At 49.4% G+C, this 19,013-nt stretch overlaps 1 protein-coding gene across 4 annotated transcripts in view; it reads right to left on the bottom strand.

Annotated features, from left to right (window-relative positions):
* Window positions 1–19,013, bottom strand: part of Paxip1 (PAX interacting protein 1) — a 51,561-nt gene that overhangs the window by 18,533 nt on the left and 14,015 nt on the right. For all 4 annotated transcript variants that reach the window (XM_063285937.1, XM_063285938.1, NM_001107844.2 and 1 more), the window contains 9 exons: window positions 17,254–17,367; window positions 13,669–14,292; window positions 7,311–8,043; window positions 6,861–6,955; window positions 4,217–4,312; window positions 3,185–3,322; window positions 2,352–2,473; window positions 1,401–1,585; window positions 413–456 (listed from right to left, as the gene is read on the bottom strand). In XM_063285937.1, coding sequence (XP_063142007.1) covers window positions 413–456; window positions 1,401–1,585; window positions 2,352–2,473; window positions 3,185–3,322; window positions 4,217–4,312; window positions 6,861–6,955; window positions 7,311–8,043; window positions 13,669–14,292; window positions 17,254–17,367 — 2,151 coding nt within the window. The remainder of the gene's footprint in view (window positions 1–412; window positions 457–1,400; window positions 1,586–2,351; window positions 2,474–3,184; window positions 3,323–4,216; window positions 4,313–6,860; window positions 6,956–7,310; window positions 8,044–13,668; window positions 14,293–17,253; window positions 17,368–19,013) is intronic.

Genomic DNA, 19,013 nt, shown 5'->3' with positions numbered 1-19,013 from the left:
ATCTCTCCAGCAGGAAATGAAGGGTCTTCAATGAGTAAACACTAATACAACAAAGCCCAGGTCTTCAAGCCTTAAAGGTGAGAACCATAGAGAGCCCCTAACAGAGAATCAGTAACTAACAACTTCCAGAATACTCTATATCCCGAAGGAGCTCATCAGAATATCCAGTATGATATGGCCCTACCCAAGAACCCTCAGGAACACTCCCCAACAATAGGGAACTTTGACCTGCCCTGGGTGTGGCCACAGTGGGGTGTGGGAGATGACACACAGGAGTGGCCTCTGTGTGGTGTGGGGGGTTACACACAGGAGTGACCCCTGTGGGGTGTGGGGGTGACATACAGGAGTGGCCCCTGTGGGGTGTGGGGGTGACATACAGGAGTGGCCCCTGTGTGGTATGGGGCTGCCGTACCATCAATAGCTCTGCAGTCACCTTCACTGGGGTCCTCCAAGCATCTGAAAGAGAAAGATGTCATCTTCTACACTGAATGTACACAAAACCATGCTGTAAGCCCTTCTTAGGCAGGGCACCTAAATACACCAGGCCTGTCTACAATACCTTCCCGGGCAGTGTAGCTATGGTACTGCAGCTCAGGTTTCTAGGACAGGTGACTCATCAAGGGTATGCACCGTGTGGCCAGTAAGACCCACAAGGACCAATACACAGGTGCTGGCCACGGGGGACAGTTTGCCCCGTGCAACAAAATGGATCTGAGGTTAGATATGCACTGAAGTCCCAGGCAGTTCCTCACGACAAACAGCTACATGGTGCCAGGTGTCCATTAGGACCCTGAGCAAGGTTTCCCATGATCAAACCTTTATAAAGCAAAGTGGGCTTCACAGGGGAAAGTCAAAACACTACCAGAGAGATGTTCAATTTTGAAAGGCAGAATTAAAACCTAGCATTGTATATTTACACAAACATCAATTTTAAAGATAAATTTAAAATGTCTTTAAAAAGCTGTGCTGCGCTGGAGAGATGGCTCAGCAGTTAAGAGCACTGACTGCTCTTCCAGAGGTCCTGAGTTCAATTCCCAGCAAACACATGGTGGCCCACAACCATCTGTAATGAGATCCGATGTCCTCTTCTGGTGTGTCTGAAGATAGCTACAGTGTATTCATATATATAAAATTAAAAAAAAAAAAAAAGCTGTGCTGCATCTTATGCCCCTATTTTCTGTGGGACAGTCTCCCACTGAGGAGTTGTATAGTATCAAAGGGCTGACAGCACACAGGGCAGGCCACCGGCAGGTACTGACAGTGAGAAAAAGAGCCTCTCAGACAAACCCACAACCACACTGTTTGGAACTCGGGCAGCATGGGAGGAAGAGCAGCTCTGCTGAGGGACTAAAGGAAGCAAGGGTGCGCACGGGTTCAAGGGCACGTCCACTGTCACTAACCTAGAAGACTCAAGACCAAGTGTGGAGTGGGCACGAAGGGGTCCGGCAGGTTGAAGGCAGTGTACCGGCTGTACTGGACTTGCCGCAGGGCCTCGAAGTTCCCCAGCAGAATGTCCCCCAGCCACTGTGCATTCACACACGGGATCCTCCACTCTTTGGCCTTCTCGTACTTCAAGCCGCTTGGTCTTTTTTGTGAGACATCACATTTATTCAATGTTAGTGTCATCTTACTATGAATTTTTGTCTATTTCCAAAAGAGCTAATAAAACTAATAAAAGTAGCAGGCATGTTTCAGCAAAACTGCCAGTAACCCAAGCTGGAGGCCAAGGGTACTTAACCCTGGGCTCCAACTGGGTCAGACTTTGATTTGACTCTATTCCTGGTATCTAAACTCATCAACGCAAGTTCTATGATAGCATCTGTTCACCTAGTGAAGTCTTCACAGGTGCTATGCTGCAGTACTGTGAATAGCAATGCCTTTAGAACCACAGACAGAGGCAGGGGTGGTGGTGCACCCCTTTAATCCCAGCATTCCACCAGACAGAGGCAGATCAAGTTCTGTGATTTCAAGACCACGATGATTTACATGAGAGTTCCAGGACAACCAGGACTACTTAGAGACCCAACTTCAAACAACAACCACCCAAGAAAGACTCAAGGCACTGAGGAGCAGAAGGGCAGTAGGAAGCTGGGAAGGCAGCCACTCAAGAGCCTTGGTGGCCTTCTTTTCTGGATGCACACTTGACCATGATGTATTAAGGAAGGATTGCTGTGCTGCTGAGTGTGCTGGCGCACACCTGGGATCCCAGCAATAGGGGCTGCGGGCAGGACATTGCTACAAGCTGGGCTTATAAGGGGCCATGCCTCCCCAAACAAGCCAAACCACCCACTATCTCTACCTCCCTCTCCTTTGGGCAAGCAGGATTGAGATGGCTTCCAAGCCCAGCTTACTCTTTACAGATGAGGACTGTGTTGCTCCGGCACAGGTACCCCGTGTACTTGGCACCCGCCAGGTATGCCATTAACTTCAGGTCATCTCTGTCATTGTCAACAAATCCAGTCACAGAGATAATCTGGGGAGAAAAGAATGAATGAGATACAACACAAATGGCTCTGACTACCCTGTCACGACCCTACAGCATCAGGGGGATGTACTGGCACTGTCATCTCCCTCTCTCTTTTTTTTTTTTTTAAGATTTATTCATTTATTATATATAAGTATACTGTAGCTGTCTTCAGACACACCAGAAGAGGACATCGGATCCCATTACAGATGGTTGTGAGCCACCATGTAGTTGCTGGGAATTGAACTCAGGACCTCTGGAAGAGCAGTCGGTGCTCTTAACCACTGAGCCGTCTTTCCAGCCCGGCACTGTCATCTCTTAAAGCATCTCGAGAATAACTTCACGGATGGACCATGAAGCACACAGCATCCTCGAGGCAAGAAGAGACAGGGCTCCACTCAGGGCAGTACCTCTGGCCTCTCATCTGTGCAACAGTGACTTCAGGTTACTGTGCTGAGCACACACTCGGCAGCTCTCACCTTCCTCCCTGATCCAGGCTCTGGGTCCTACGGCACCAAGTACCCACAAGTACCGACTAAGTTCTATCCAAGAGTGGGTGACTCGCCCTAGGTTTTGAAGTGTCAGCGAAGTAAAATGACATGTGACATGTCTATCTTGTGCCAGGCACTGCTATCACAGCCATGGCATGCAGGAGTAAAAGGCAACCCAGGGGTTGGGTCAGAACTGTGCAAAGTCAAGCAGGAGAGGGGATGGCCTCACATGCTGTGAACAGGGTTTGCCCCCGGGTGGGAATGCCACAGGGAAATGCAGGGCTCGATGAGGCGGCATCAGCTTCTTCTTCTTCAGCACTGTGTTGAGCCAATGCGCAGTGACACACCGCTTTCTCTCCCGTAGTGCCTGGCAAACAAAACAATTGTGTTGTCTCTAGCTCTTTGCTGTGGGCCTAGGCAGAAGACAGTTGGCTTGCACATTCAGGGCTGCCTTCTCAGAGCAAATGAATTGAAGATTCCACCTCTCCAGGGGAATCTAAGACTCCCAGGGCACCTACACGTTTCATGCACCCACAAAGAAACACACACAAGATTAAAATTAAGCCTACCATAGTCAGAAACGACACAACACAACCCCCCTCCCCAAAGAGACACCCAATCGCCTGCTTACAAACACATAACACCCTCTTAAAATTAACCACAGATGAGGTGTGCAGTACAGAGAAGGCAACGGGACCTAACAGGGCGCTCCTAAAGTTGGTGTACATATACGTCAGCATTCATCCGTCAACTCACAAGAAGAGTTTGACCAAGAGAAGAAATGAAAACTTCGGAGGTAAGAGGCGATGCTGGGAGCTTACAGCCCAGGGTTACTGTTTGGTCTCTTGGGTCTTCGCATCAAGACCCTTGTACGTAAAGCCCCAGATGGGACCAAATCCCCACTTTCTCTGCCCATCCCCTCTCTACTGCCCTAAGCTGCCCACAAACTCTCAGGGTGGGTTTTAAATTTTGGAAGCAGGAAACTTCTCTAGAAGAGTCTAAGAACTTTGAGATGTCTGGATGTAGCTCATTTGTCTAGCACGCATGATCTTCGGTTTGACTCCCTATACCACAAAAATCCTGGCACAATGATACATGGCTCCATACTTGGTAAAGATAACGGGACCACAAGCTGAAGTCTTGACTCTGCTACACGCTTCATTCCCGGCTGTTGGGACCACATGACACTGTTCCCAAGTAAACACGTGCCGCACATAACAATGTGGCTGGCGTCCCCCAGCCAGGGTGGCCATGTCCTTACCTGTGCGTACATACTGCTGACTTGACTCTCGCAGAGTAGATGTGTGCATCGGCTAGTGAAGGTGGGGTCCACAGTGCCACCATGTGCCTGGATTATCTACACAGAAGACCCAGCAAATTGTCATCACTCAATTACTCAGGCCACTACCACGTGTGATCTCTTTTTTCTTTTTCTTTTTTCTTTCTTTTTTTCAGAGCTGGGGACCGAACCCAGGGCCTTGCGCTTGCTAGGCAAGTGCTCTACCACTGAGCTAAATTCCCAACCCCCTACGTGTGATCTCAATCCAGCCTGCTATGAACAGAAGGCAGATGTCACTCCGCACTCACACTCTCCCCCGCACTCTCGAGTACCACTGTGCCCATCAGCCATTTCACAGAAGCCAGCAGCTCCTGCCTTCACCTGCTTCCCACTGCCTGCGTTGTGTCCTGACAATAGGAATATATTTGTGAAGATATTCTAATTCACAAATGCTACTTCACTGCTTTCCAGTCTTAAACATTATCCACTGATGTTCCTGTGTGAAGGCCAAGGCAGCCAGGTGGCCAACAACTCCCACGGCGCCCTAAGACAGATGTTCTTCCTAGTGTGGGTTTTGTTTCCTGGTGCTGACCATGACCTCATCCCACCCTCCACATCTGCTGTCTTGAAAGTATCTCACTGAACCTCATTCCTAAACTCTCCACAGAAAGGTGTTTTAAAGTGTGTTTTCAAAACACATACTCTCAGGGCTTCCTCCACACCCTGCTCTTAGTCTTGTCACTCAAAGAAGAAGGGAAGGCGTCACTACCGTACCATGGCCACTTGCACAGCTGGAAGGCCCCAACTGTGTGAGGCCCTGGCTAGCCCAGGGCACAGCAAGCCCTCCCTCCCTCAAGCCCTTTTAGGAGAGTTACCCAGGAGGGAAGTAGAGCTGTCCCTGGCTTCCTTAGCTGGAGGAAACAATCTCCACGCCTTCCTTGTCTGACCTGCCAACTCTGGTTCTGTTTCACCCAAGAACTTAGCTGCCATGTACCCCCTGCTGCATTAGTGGCTTCTAAGTAGAGGTCTCTGAGCTAGACACCTGTACTCATTCTCACTCAGCTCCCACATTCCTCTGCTGGGCAGGCCGCAGAGCACTCAGAAATCACCACCCTCAATCGAGCTACAAGCTGTGCTGAACCAGAGACCATGTCCTGGCCTTGATCACAGTCTCCCTACACCAAGCCCTCAATCGTTCCTGCTCCAGTACTGCTCTTCCCCTACTCAGTACGACAGTGTGTCCATCAGGGGAAGCTATTCTGGACAGCTCTGTTCCCTTCTCTGTCCCAACTCCATCACGTGGTGTTGCAGGGCTGGAGGCTTAGCACAGAGGTGGACCTCTTATTTCTTGAGAGGAAGAGAAGGCAAAAATCAGAGAAAGACCAAAAGGCAAGGCGGCTGCCCCTGTCATCCTTTGGAGGCTGCAAGCAGACTTTAGGAAGCCAACTGACTGGGAGTGCAAAAAACCTTGTGCGACACACAAGAGGCCCTGGGCCTAGTCCGCCACACCCCACAAACTGGCTGTGTAGCATGTTTTAACCAAGTGGCTGAAGGAAGTGTCCTATCTCTGGAGTTCAAGTTCTAGAGCCTCTGCCTCAAGCCAATGAAACCCCAAACTTCACTGTTTCATGACTTCGGATTCATGAAGCCTCTCAATGGCCCATTCCAAAGCTCCCAATTCTTCCCCACTTTTCTGCCCCTACAGCCCCAACACCCTCTAGCTCTCCAACCCTATCCACCCGGGGAGCCAAGTCTATGCCTTACCACACACCTCAGATCTAACTACTCCATTCACCCCTTTCCATACTGCTTGTTAGGAAAATCCAAATCCCTCTACTATTGTATCTAAAATGGTATTGGAAGACAGACAGCCTTTGTCTTTTGCTCTCCCTGACTCAACAACTGCCCAGGACAAGACTTGATGAAAGTCCCCATTAGTGCCGCAGGGGCACCTTTATCAGGCTGCTCTGGCTGGATCGTCCCCTCCTATCCTTGCTGTAAGTCCTCCTGTGAACACATAGATCACCTCTACCAGCTTAAACAAGCCCCGTCCAGTGCTGCTCTATGGACATCACCGCCCAGCTTGCTTCTGTGCTGTCGGCTTGCCCATCCTCTCCCAACTCAACATTGCTGTCTTGCTGTACGCTTGGCATCTGGCAGAGGCTTAAGCACCAGCAATGCTTATAGCAAACAACACTTCAGCTATGCTTCTATCCTAAACTTGGTTTTTATCTAAAAGGGGAGAGGGAAGGACTGCTCCGTTTTGATTTGTAGCATGATTGCAAGAAAGACTTTTTGAAGTTTTCTTTTTCATCCATAAAAAAGAACGAATTAAAAAGAAAAATATATGAACTACCATTTCACAATTATACCAGAAGACAGTTACATGTAACCATTACCCCTGAAGGAATTTTAAGAACCAGGAAGCCCAACACTCCATGTGGTACCTCAGTATCAGAAGTACAGAACATGATGGGCACCTCCCATGGAGGCAGCACTGATGAGGGCACCCGTCCCTGCCCACCAAAGTGCACACATGGACGCTGTTACATGAGGCCAGCCAAGCAGGCGGCCATCCAACCCAGTCAAGCACACAGCTCCTGGCCAGCCGGCTCCCCCAGCTCACCCTCTTCCAGGTGGCCAGCAGCTGCTTGTCCGACATCTGCTCGGGATAGTCCGCAATGGCAAACACACAGCCCAGCAAGAAGCTTTCTTCTGGAACTAGAGGAACAGACATGAACACAAATTAAAAGTGCATTTTGATGAGTTTAGTTTGAATCCATAATCTAACTACCTCTGGAATGTTGCTACAAATATACTGTCTAAAAACTAGATCATCAGAAACAAGACATAATTTAGGTCTAAGCACTCAATCTCAGCATTGCTCCTGAGGCATCCTTGATGCTCTGACCACTGCTCCTCACTGCAGTATGTGCAAATGTAAAGAACCCTAATTGTCTCACTGTAATGCCTGCTCGACAGGTATGAGACTCACACTCCACGTGCTAATTATCTGACAGGCCCCATGCTCCTATGCAAGCTTGTAACTTGTGGGAAAATAGGAACCAGTACTAACTCTCCACTGCTGGGTCATGTCCAAAAAGCTGCTGCTGCTGCTGCTGCTGCTGCTGCTGCTGCTGCTGCTGCTGCTGCTGCTGAGGTGGGGGCTGCAGGGGCAGCTGCAGGGGCTGCTGGGGTAGAACCTGGTGTTGTAGTGCCTGGGACGTTTGGCTCAAGTGTGCTGCTTGATTCTGCATCTGCTGCTGCTGGTGCAAGCGCTGGAGCTGCTGCTGCTGTTGCTGCTGGAGGAGGTTGTGCTGCTGCTGCTGCTGCTGCTGCTGCTGCTGCTGGAGCTGTGCTAACTGGTGCTGCTGGAGCTGTTGCTGCTGCAACTGATGGAGCTGCTGCTGCAGGGCATGCTGCTGCTGAAATGGCTGCAGTTGCTGTTGAGGGCGATGCAACTGCTGCTGAGGGTGTAATGGTTGCTGTGGAAACTGGAGCTGCTGCTGAGAGAACTGATGCTGATGGACTTGCTGTGGGAACTGATGTGATGGCGGCTGGGGGTAAGGCTGGGGCTGCTGCTGCTGCTGCTGCTGTTGCTGCTGGAGCTGCATGATCTGGGGCTGGAGGTGCAGGGCTGGGTGCTGCTGCTGAGGCTGCTGGGGAGGATGGTGCTGCTGCAACGTGTGTGTCTCAGGAGCACCTTTAGCCTGGCCAAAGAGCACAGCACTGGCACTGGGGTGTCCCTGCTGTACATGTGCCACCTGCTGCTCTAGGTTTTTTGTGGGTGCTGAAAGGGATTGTAAGATCTAGAAAACAAAAAGAGGGTCAAGTTGCTACTGATAATTGCTGAGAGGCACTACCCACTCCTAGGCGAGTAACAGTGCATTCATGCAGCTGATATGCCCAACGGCTACAAAATGGGGACCAGACAACAACATACTGCTCTCACACGTACACTTTGTATTCAACATCCAGAGAGCAGGACACTGAATTATAAAGGAGAAAATGGACTAACAAACACAGGAGATGCTCTGCAGCTGAAGTGTTTGCTACCTAAACCTAGCAACCTGAGTTCAAGTACTGAACCCACTGTAGAAAAGACAAACCCAATCCCTCCCCCACCCTCTGCCCCGCCCACCACCACACACACACACACACACCCCACACTGGGGGCACTGATTCACAGAGCTGCTGCACCTTAAAGAACGGGGACAGGATGGCAAAACAAACAAGTGGCAGTATTTGGTGTTTTACAGGCCTGAGCAGCCTGGGCAATGTCCCCAGCAGCCCCCCTCTACTGGTAGCCTGGCCTGCTTCTGACTAGGGTGCTGTGGAGAGTGGCAGCTTTGGCTCAAGCCTCTCCATGGCAGAGCCATGTTCTACCCCTCCTGCTTCTAGGAGTTACCTCTACTCAGGCGGGGGATCCACTATTACCACCAAAACAACTCAGGCCGCAGCTATACCCAGCATAGCTCCTGTTCCTCCCACACTGCACCTTGCCCCCAGGCAGTGGATGTAACACAGAAAAGAGATGGAGGGACTCTAGCAAAAGGTGTTCTTAAAGGCAAATGTTAGCTGGGCTTGATGGTACAGACCTGTAATTCCAACACTTGCAAAATGGAGGAAAGACCATCAGGCATTCAAGGTCAGCCCTGGCTATACAGCGAGTTCAAGGCTAACCTGAGCTACACAAGATAGTATCCTCAAATTGAATTGTTAATATTGTTGTGGGGGGGGGGGGGAGGCTGGACAGTAGGCATGCCAGCCTGACAAACCAGAGCTCTGTCTCCAGAACCCACATAAGAGCCAGGCACAGGAGGAGCGCATGTACCTGAGATCTTAATGCACCTACAGGGAGAAGGAACCAGGACAGCCTCCGACTCGGAGATCCACCTACCTAAGACTAGAGAAATCAGGAAGCTCGTAGGTCACACAGACTAGCTACACAGCAGTGAACAAGAGAGACTCAGTCCCAAATAGGACCAGACACTTAACGTCTTGCTCTGACCTCCCCATGAGCACTAGCACAAGCACATCCACACACAAGGATAAACATGCTCCCTTTAGTAGCAGTATATTAAAACTGGAGTGAAACAGAAAATATCCTCAAGCTCACGCAGTCTCCAGCCTACACAAAGAACTACAGGCAACCAAGGACAGCTGAGAGCCATGGTTATCCCATACCAAACATGCACACATACAACAGCATACAGACTAAGCGGGTTCTCTTCATCTACTTAGGTGTACACACACAAAGATACGTAACAACAATGAATGGAAAAGAAGTCATGAATCTGAAAGACAGCAAGGAAGGGTGAGAGGGTTTGGAAGAAGGAAAATGATGTAATTATATTAAAATCTCAAAAAATAAGAATAAGGCTCATGAGAGCAATCTTTCTTTGCTTTTGTTTTGTATGAATTCATAGGCAGCACCAAAAACAGGACTAGAATGGATGGCTTCCTGAGAAATCATTACAGCTGTTGACTCTCCTTCCTCAAACAAGGCGAGGCAACAGATGGGACAGACACAGCGATGGACGCCACATGAATAGGCAAAGCAGCCATCTGCTACACTGATGTCCTCTGCACTGACAACCCATCCACAAGGACCCTGAAGAGAGGCCTCGCAACACAAGAGCCGCTGCCAGGACAGGCATGGGAATCTGCAGCCAGGCAGGCCCTCTAATCCAACTTCTGGTTCTAAGAAATCAGTAGAATACAGCAGACTTTGGTATCTATGTGGGAAGTCGTGTGGTAAAATGGAGGAAGGAAGCCAGTGTGGTGGTGCACCTGGGGGGCAGAGGCAGGTGTATCCCCACGTTCAAGCCCATCCTGGTCTACAGAGTGTGCTCCTGTACAGCAAGTGCTGCAGGAGAAACTCTGCCTCGAAAAAACAAAAGGGAGAAGGGCAGACATGATTCTGCCCTGGGCAATCTGCACAAGCAGCAGCAATGGGGAGTCAGGAGGGCCTGGCCAAGGAAGGACAGCCATTAGCATCAGTGGTGGAGACAATCACCCTCCCTCCTATCTCCTCTGCCCCAAGCAGAGAGCACAGCAATTTGAGGCACCCAAGGGACAGTAAAAGTCCCAAGAACTGGCCATGTAGCCATGCTACCTAAAGTCACTCCCCTCCTTTAGACAGCACCACCCAAGTTTCTGCCGGAGTATAAAAAGCATTTCGGTGTACACCACACAAGCCCTAGCTAGGACACACTTGCCATCAAACAGGAGTCAGTCACTTCCCCTCCACCTGGATCAAAAATCAAACTCAGTCTCCCTTGTTTAACACTATTACATTCATTTCCTGCACAGTGGTAAAGACTCTCAGCAAGCCCCACGTAGTTTCCTGAACCTGCTGCCTTTGCTGTCACTAGCTGAGCCAGTTCTACTCTGGAGCCCGTGTCAGAGAGACTCCCGCCCCTCAGATCTCTTCAGACATCAGTGTGTGCCTAAGTCCAAACAGACTTAGGAATCCCACACTTAAACCTGCATCTCTGTGAACACCAGCAGGAGACTAGTGACCGAGCAAGCCTGCGCCTACCGTGAGAATGGGGGAAGGGCAAAAGCCCATGCTTTCAATGTTGAATGCATGGCTGCCCCCGACAACTTCTCATGGGAGGGAGGGAAGTATGGAGACGAAGGCCTCACACTTCCACCTAGTCTCACACCAGCGGAGATCTGTTTAATCAATAGTTCCAAGTGCTTACAGGGCAAATCCACCTGTGCAGCCCAGGTCTGCTCACCAGAGCTTGCTCACCTTCTAATCTCTCCTCCAGTAAGACCTGAGATCAGAAATGCCAGTCCTCTCTGCCTCTAGCCTACTGACTAACATATCCCTTCCTTCCCTCTGTCCCTAGGCCCACTAACTTTCCAACAGCCTTCCTGCTGTCTGTCCTCCACTGCTCTCCTAAGCCCCATCCTCTCTGTGGCTGTGGGGCCACGTGGCTCCTGCCTCCTGGACACTAACATGCAGGAAGGCAGGGTGATACACCCTTCAGACTCCGGCTGGAAGCGCACCTTCTGTCCAGGAGCCCCTACCCCCAAGCATGCTCCCCACAAGCAGACAAGCCTGCTGTGTCAGCTCTGAGGCCCCTCAACTCCACAGCTTCTCAGACACTAAAATGCTGCGGTCAGTCACAAAGGCATGTTCCTGGCTTGTGAACAGTCACTTGACCTCTGGGAGGGGACAGAGGTAGTCAAATAGGCAGTAGTGGGACCTTGAGCTACCAGAGGTTCCACTCCTAAAGGTGCTGCAGTTTCTGAGCACTAGGCCAGTTTTTTGTTTGGTTATTTATTTCATGAGAATGTGCCTCCCAAGCCCCACATGCATGTCTACACAACACGCGCACGCAGGGACTGCTGAGACCAGAACACGCGTGCATGTCTACACAACACGCGCACGCAGGGACTGCTGAGACCAGAACACGCGTGCATGTTTACACAACACGGGCACGCAGGGACTGCTGAGACCAGAACACGCTTGCATGTCTACGTAACACGTGCACGCAGGGACTGCTGAGACCACAAGAGGGTGGTACAGATCATGGGACTGGTGTTACAATGGCTGTAAGGGACCACATGAGTGCTAGGAATCAAAGGCAGGAACTCTGCAAGAGCATGTAGTACTCTTGACCACACAGCCATCTCCAGCCCCAACATGGCCAGTTTTCACCATATAATCACCAGCAAAACCCCTAAAGTACAGCCGGTAAGGTGAACCTTGGAATCTGGGCAAATGTACCAAATTTTATTTTGACCAATGCCTGTCAGTTAACTATACACTTGACACCTCCTAAGGGCATGGTCTAGACTCTGTCTGGACCACTTCCCTGTCCACCACTCTCCGCAGGGCTCTAGCTGGCCCCTCGGACCTTCCCTCTCTCCAGCGTGAGCTCTCTTACTTCCCATGTCACGCCAAAGCTGTGGTTGCCAACCTAACCTAGTACTGGTCACACCAATAGTACTGCCTTCCCCCATTCTCCTCAGACCTGGATAGCCCTCCTCTCTCTACCCTGCCTCGGCAGCTAGCTGTTTTCTTCCCAACACGTAAGAATGCCTGCAGTCGCCTGGATCTGTTCCCTCCACTGTGTCATTCACGTTAACTTTACAGACAAGGTTTTCAGCATCTCTAACAAACAGGGGCTTTCTTAAAGCTCTTGCCATAATCAAACCCTGTACATGGTTCCTTTTTTTTTTTTTAGGTTTATTTTACGCATAAGTACACTGTCTTCAGACACACCAGAAGAGGGCATCAGATCCCATTACAGATGGTTGTGAGCCACCATGAGGTTGCTGGGAATTGAACTCAGGACCTCTGGAAGAGCAGTCAGTGCTCTTAACCGTTGAGCCATCTCTCCAGCTTGGCAAAATGATCCTTATCGTCACCTTCCACCCAGGCCATTCATAGTTCCCTATATCCCCTTTAAATGGCACTGGGTCCTACCTCAGGTTTTTACCACAGTTGAAAAACATTAAAGGGTAAAAAACAAAAAACCCAAACATTCCAGAGCAGAGAAGTCACCACAGACAGTTCTTGAATGGGAGGAATTGACTGCCTATGCCTGGCTGCTCCCAGCATGACCCTGGGCTCCTTCCTCTCTTGTTCTGTCCTACCTCATGCATACTCTGCTCTCTAACACTAGAGAGCAGTGTGTGCCCTTGGGCCCACTCACCTCCCTGTCCACATCATCTTCCCTTGCACCACCTCTAAGGGTCTCTGGTCCTCACCCCAGCAGCTCTCTCAAGTCTCTACTGCAGAGCAATGTCTGCCCGCTCACCAGGATCCACTCTAGCGTATGTTCTGGCCTCTATGCACCTTTCCCTTTTCCTTCCCCTTTTATCTTCCTAGGTCTTCACACAACACCTGCCAGACTTCAGTTCACTGCTGCTCGAACCCAGGACGCTTCTCAGGAAGGAAGTGCACACCCCTCCCTGTAACCGTCTAACAGAGCCCCTGTCTGTCTCCCGGAACTCTCATACCATCCAGGCAGTGTCTCATATTCTCAGAGGACAGCCAATCCGCACCCATTTTGGGCTGCCACCTAGAACTCTGACCTTGGTCCTCTCTACACCTGACATTCAAGCCTGACTGATATCACCTCCCTTATAAGATTTTTCCTGCTATCGGTGTGACTTTGACACTGAAATACATAATAACATGCACCAACAGAGACAACATACACAGACGTGGGTCTTCAGGAAACTCACTAAGTTCACTCCTAAGAGAACACAGTTACCCTGCCAAGCCATAAGGCCTCATGGAGCGGCTAGCAGGTATTTGGTTCCCTGCTTGCCCAAATGTCACCAGGTGATTTATACCTGTTTAACATGACTGTAAAGAAATTCCCACAAAATGGGACTCATAAGTAACCTGATCTGAAGGGTCACATAATCCCACACATGAAGGCAGCTTTCAGAGTCCCAAGACTTACATGTGCAACATTGGATGGCCGGCTGATTTGCTGGATATCAGCGTTGTTTGTAATGTTTCGCAACGTCCGGACAGCTGGGCTCCAGGTCCCTAACATTTCCGGCCGCTCAGAACTCTGGAGGTTTTGTCCAGCGGCCATCAAGTTACCCCGCATGTCAGGAGGCAGAATGTCCCCTGGGACAGGTGGGACATTGGCACACAGGTTAATGAGTCCCGGTCCTTTTCCCTGAGGCAGCCTGTGCTGGGCTGTGCTGAGTGGCGGGGCTTCAGCGGGGGCCCAGTTCAAGCTGCGCTCCTGCTTTTCAGGGGATGAGTCAGAAGAGTCATCAAACATCAACTCCCCTTTGGATACCTCAGCCCTGGCCTTGGGAGAGCACGGCTGGTCAGCAGGGGAGGCCTCCGCAGAGCTGGCTGCACTGGACTTGTCAGTGCTACCCTCGTTCTGAGAGTCCTGCTCCTCGTTGTCTCCCTCTTCCTCCTCCTCCTCCTCTTCCTCCTCATAGATGATCAGACGTGGATGGTAAGAAGCTTCATCCTTCCTCCTCTTCTCAGACACACAGTCCAGGACCCAGTCAGGGGTAACAATCTTAATGCTTGTTCTCTTGACAGCACGCTCGTACTTCTCCTAGGAGTGAAGCATAACATACTAATGATGCTTGCCACACTACCCAGAGGGGCAAAACCCATGCCTGTTGTGAGTGACAGCTCTAAGAGGCACAAGAAGGAGTCTTGACTGTGGTGGGAAGTGTACAAGACTTGGTTTAAATGAACTTTTATAGGTGACATTTTAAGAACACACAGAGAACTAGAACTCTTATGGGAAGTAATAAAGTGAAGAGCTGAAATCTCTGTTTATACACACTCATGCTTTTGCTGAGCTGGCAGTCCCGGACGGACAGTCTGACACTCAGTAAAGAACTGTGGGCAAGTGCCTTCATGTCAATGCAATAGGAATGGTCGCAGGGGTGGGAAAGCCCTTCTACCCCCAAGAAGTTAAACATACAGTAAGAATACAACTTAAAACCAACACGAGGGGACAGGATATGATGTCGGCATTAACTGCCAACCTGGCTCCTAGGAGGCAGGCATCTGGGCACCTCTGTGAGAGATTATCAGCTATAACTAACCCATATGAGAAGTTTATTGATTGTGGACAGGACGGTCCACACAGAGGCTCCTCGACAGTATGATGGGAGGACAAGCTGAGTGCTGACACGCATGCACTTGACCGCTCCCATCTGACTGCACACAACGTGACTGGCTCCCTCAAGCTCCTGATGCTGTGACTTCCCTCCCATGCTGGAGTTTCTCCCTTAAACTGCTTTTGCCAGTCTTTTCGTATAGCTACAAAAAAAGGTTAGCGATCCTGACAGGAGCAGGATCTGGGAATGCCTCCCAGGTAGGCTGTGACTGTAGCATCTGCCTAGTGAGGAGGGCAGACAAACACAGCAGTCAGTGAGGGCCAAGAAAAGAGGTAGAGGCCTGCCTCCTGGAAAGCTTCTTGAAGAATCAAAACGAATAAAAGTGTCTTTTTAAAAAAAAAACAGTATGTAAGTACTGTGCAGTCAAGTCACACCCCTTTGCTTCTCCCTGGCCAATGCACAGGGCCTACACTAGTGTCCACACCCTTCACAGAGCACCAGGTCAGAGCAGCAGGCTGCAGTTTATGCTGGGGTAAGGACTGCAGCAGCCGGGCAGAGACGGTAGGCTGGAAGATGCTTCCATGCCTCCGGAAGGCAGGGCTCTGTAAAACAGTTATTCCTTACTGGTGGAGATTTAACCCCAGAGTCCACTCCCAACTGGCTACTTTGCAAAGTGGAAATGAAGGAAAGAGGACAGGATGGGTCCCTCCATGGCATCAAATACTAGAAATTCAGCAGGTATTTTACCGGGGTCGGTGGAGGGTGGAAGGGTGGGGATGGGGTTAAAAGATCTAAATTCCTAGCCAGGTAAGTGATATACACACCTTTAAACCCAGCGCTTGGGAGGTAGATGCAGGCAGATATCTGAGTTCAAGGCTAGCATAGTCTACAAAGTAAGTTCCAGGACAGCCAGGGCTATACAATGAAAAAGCAAAACAAAAAGATTTGAATTCCTTTGCATACAAGTTTTAGGAGGTGGGGATGCAGTACGGGTCCTTGGTGGGTCAATTACCTTTCATAGAAAAAGTTTCTTGCAGTAATGAGGTTTAGGCCAGCCAAGGCCACACAGTGAGACACTGTCTCAGGCAAAGTAACAACTAAGCAAAGGAAAATGAGCAGGGGATCGCCAATGACAAAAGCCTACGGCTAACAAGTGAGTTGGTTCCAACTGCTTTGCTCTAAACATATGTATGTACACATCTGGAGAGCAAACAGCACTGCAGTGCCCAGAAACAGATGCCAAATGCCTTCCTTCCTCGCCCACCCATGAATGTCCTCTGTTCTGACATGCACACTAGAATTCGAGTTAGTGCCTCTGTTTTGACTTCTTCCCTTCACAGTGCTGAGGATGGAACCTAGGGCCTCAAGCATGTGAGGCGAGCACTCACCACAGCCCAGAGCAGTCCATGCTTCATCAACAGCCACAGCAGAGGGTACAAACCTGCCCATCTCCTGCTGACTGCCCAAGGTGCTGTGAAAACCCAGGTTCCCTGGAAGAACTGCAAACGTCCCTAACCACTGAGCTGTCTCTACCCAGTGCCTAACCACAGACCTGTCTCTCTAGCCAGTGCCTAACCACTGAGTTGTCTCTCCAGCCTCCAGGTAATTCTTAAGTTAAGTAAATACGTTGGGCTGAAATTCAAAGACTTAATAATCACAAACCCACTGTGATGGCTATCTTGACTGTCAACTTGACTACATCTGGAATGAAGTACAATCCAAAAACCAAGGGGCACACTTGTGAGATTATTTTTGCTTGGTTTGAGTGGGCAAATCTACTTCTGGTCTGGAACTTTGAGGTAGAAGACACATGCCTTTGGTCTGTTAATCTGGGCTACACCTTCTACTGGAAACCTATATAAGGACATGGAAGGAAGTTTTTGCTTTTTACTTGTTTGCCCTGCCTTGCTAGTGAGACTATTCTTTCACTGTCGTTAGAGCCTATATCTTTGGAATCAGAGTCTACAAAAGACCAGCTGAGACATCCAGTCAGAGAAACTTCTGGATACCTGGGTAGGCTCATAGCCTACCACTGTTGGATCCTGTGAGTGATGTATTAAGTTCTATGTATCTATTTACCTGTCTACCTATCATTTATCTATCCAGCTTCCTGCCTGTCTATGTATCCATCCATCCATTTATTTCCATCATCCATCTATCCATTTTCCTGTCTATCTATCCATCTATCCATCCATCCATCCATCCATCCATCCATCCATCCATGATTCATTCTATAAGTTCTGCCATTCTGCACAACCCTGACAAATATACCCATCATATCCACATATTTCCTCGTGAAATTTAATTGTAATTTATAATCTCCCATCTGTTATGGCAGAAACTAAAATAAGCAGCTTCTGTACACAAACTCCAGTCACTGCAAAGAGCTCCCATGATTCCTGCACCTGGGTGACCTAGGAGGACGGTGCATTTGCAGTGCTTACCCCCTTCGGCTCTGGGACAATCAGGTGTGTGCACTTCTTGTTAAGGTTTAGCTGGCAGCTGCCCCCGTGGAACGTAACCAAGGCCCACAGGGCACTTCTGTCTTCAGACGACACCTGGTGGAGCGAGAGACAAAGGCATCACCACACATGCTACTGTGTCTCCATTTCCACTTTATTACACGGTGGTGTCCACACAACACGCTTATTGCTGGGCTCCTGCCGTTAGTTGGCCGGAAGATGCTCATAAGAAACATAAGAGCAGCTTGTAGCCACCCTGTTACTCACAGCAGCTTCACAACAGAAGCCATTTGCCACGTCACCACCTGAGCATAAGCACCTCCCAGGACTGGGGACAAGCTTGCCTTGCAGATACAAGACCTTGGACATGAACAAGATCCCAAGCACAACAAAATAATATTTAAAAATTCCCATCCATGGTCAGAGAAGATGCTCAGCAATCAGAGCACAGGTTGCTCTTCTAGAGACCCAGTTCAATTCCCAGCACCCACATGGCTGCTCACAACCATCTGTAACTAATACCAGGGGATCCAACACCCTCTTCTGGTCTCCATGGGCCCCGCACACATGTGGTACAGATACAGAGATACATGCAGACAAAACACCCAAACATAAAATAAAAATAATTCTTTTTAAATTCCAACTGCACATCAAAGGCAATAGAGGATTATGGTCTATAACAAAAATAACACAAAATTCTAAAAAGGGCAGAAAGATATTCCACTTTCCATCATTTCTGAAAATGTTCAAACATCAAAATAATATTTATAGGGGCTGGTGAAATGTTCAATGGGTAAAGCACGTGTTATGCAAGCCAGATGGCCCAAGTTCAATTCCTGCCCACATGAAGGCAGGAGAAGTCCGCTTCACACAGCTGTTCTTTGGCTTCCATGAGAGCTTTGATACCTGACCCCCCCCCCCACAAAAAAAAATCATAAAATTTTTATGTCATAATTACAAAGAACTCCCTCAAACTGGTAGCAAATCTTAATTATGACATGGATAAAGTTCCAAGCTAAAAACCCAGTGAGTGGAGAGCCAAACACACACATCCCATGGTGAAGCCTGAAGCATGAGAAGTCACAGGCCTTGTGATTCACGGAGATGTAAGGCTCCAGCACTGCGGCCCGCTGCCAGTGTTGCCTGCCTACCTGGCTACTATGTACCAGAAGTTGTGTCACAGGTCTCCCACACTAACCTGACCATGACGGTGACACACACAACTTGCCACCAACCCCAGTGACACTCATAAAACTGTAAACACTGGCACCTGACACCCTAGTGTATCAGCCAAGGTCCAAATCCACCCACTGTCAGACACTGGCCTAAGGCAAGACCTCTGGGAAAGGCCAAACTAACTTTTAAAGGATAAAATGTATTCTGAAAGGCAAAAGAAACACTTAATCTTATCTGGCATCAATGGGAAGGAGGCCCTTGGTCCTGTGGAGGCTTGATGCAGTATCGAGGGGGGAGGCTAGGGTGGTGAGGCAAGAGAGGGTGAAGTGAGTAGAAGAGCACATTCAGAGAGGCAAAGGGGAGGGGATGAGATGGGAGGATGGGGGGGGGGGGGTTCTAAGAAGGGGAATATCATTTGAAACATAAATGAATAAAATGAGTAATTAAAAAAAAGAAATGTAATGCAGTCATCACTTTACGATGAATTACACAGGCACATGAGTCTCTTCTGGCTAAATGTATTTTAGGTTGAGGTTTATGGATACTGAAGAAGCCTGGAGTTTGTC

Source organism: Rattus norvegicus, chromosome 4 (assembly GCF_036323735.1).
Source record: "Rattus norvegicus strain BN/NHsdMcwi chromosome 4, GRCr8, whole genome shotgun sequence".
Taxonomy (NCBI): domain Eukaryota; kingdom Metazoa; phylum Chordata; class Mammalia; order Rodentia; family Muridae; genus Rattus; species Rattus norvegicus.
Note: the sequence above shows the minus strand (reverse complement) of the source record. Positions and strands in the feature narration are given on the sequence as shown.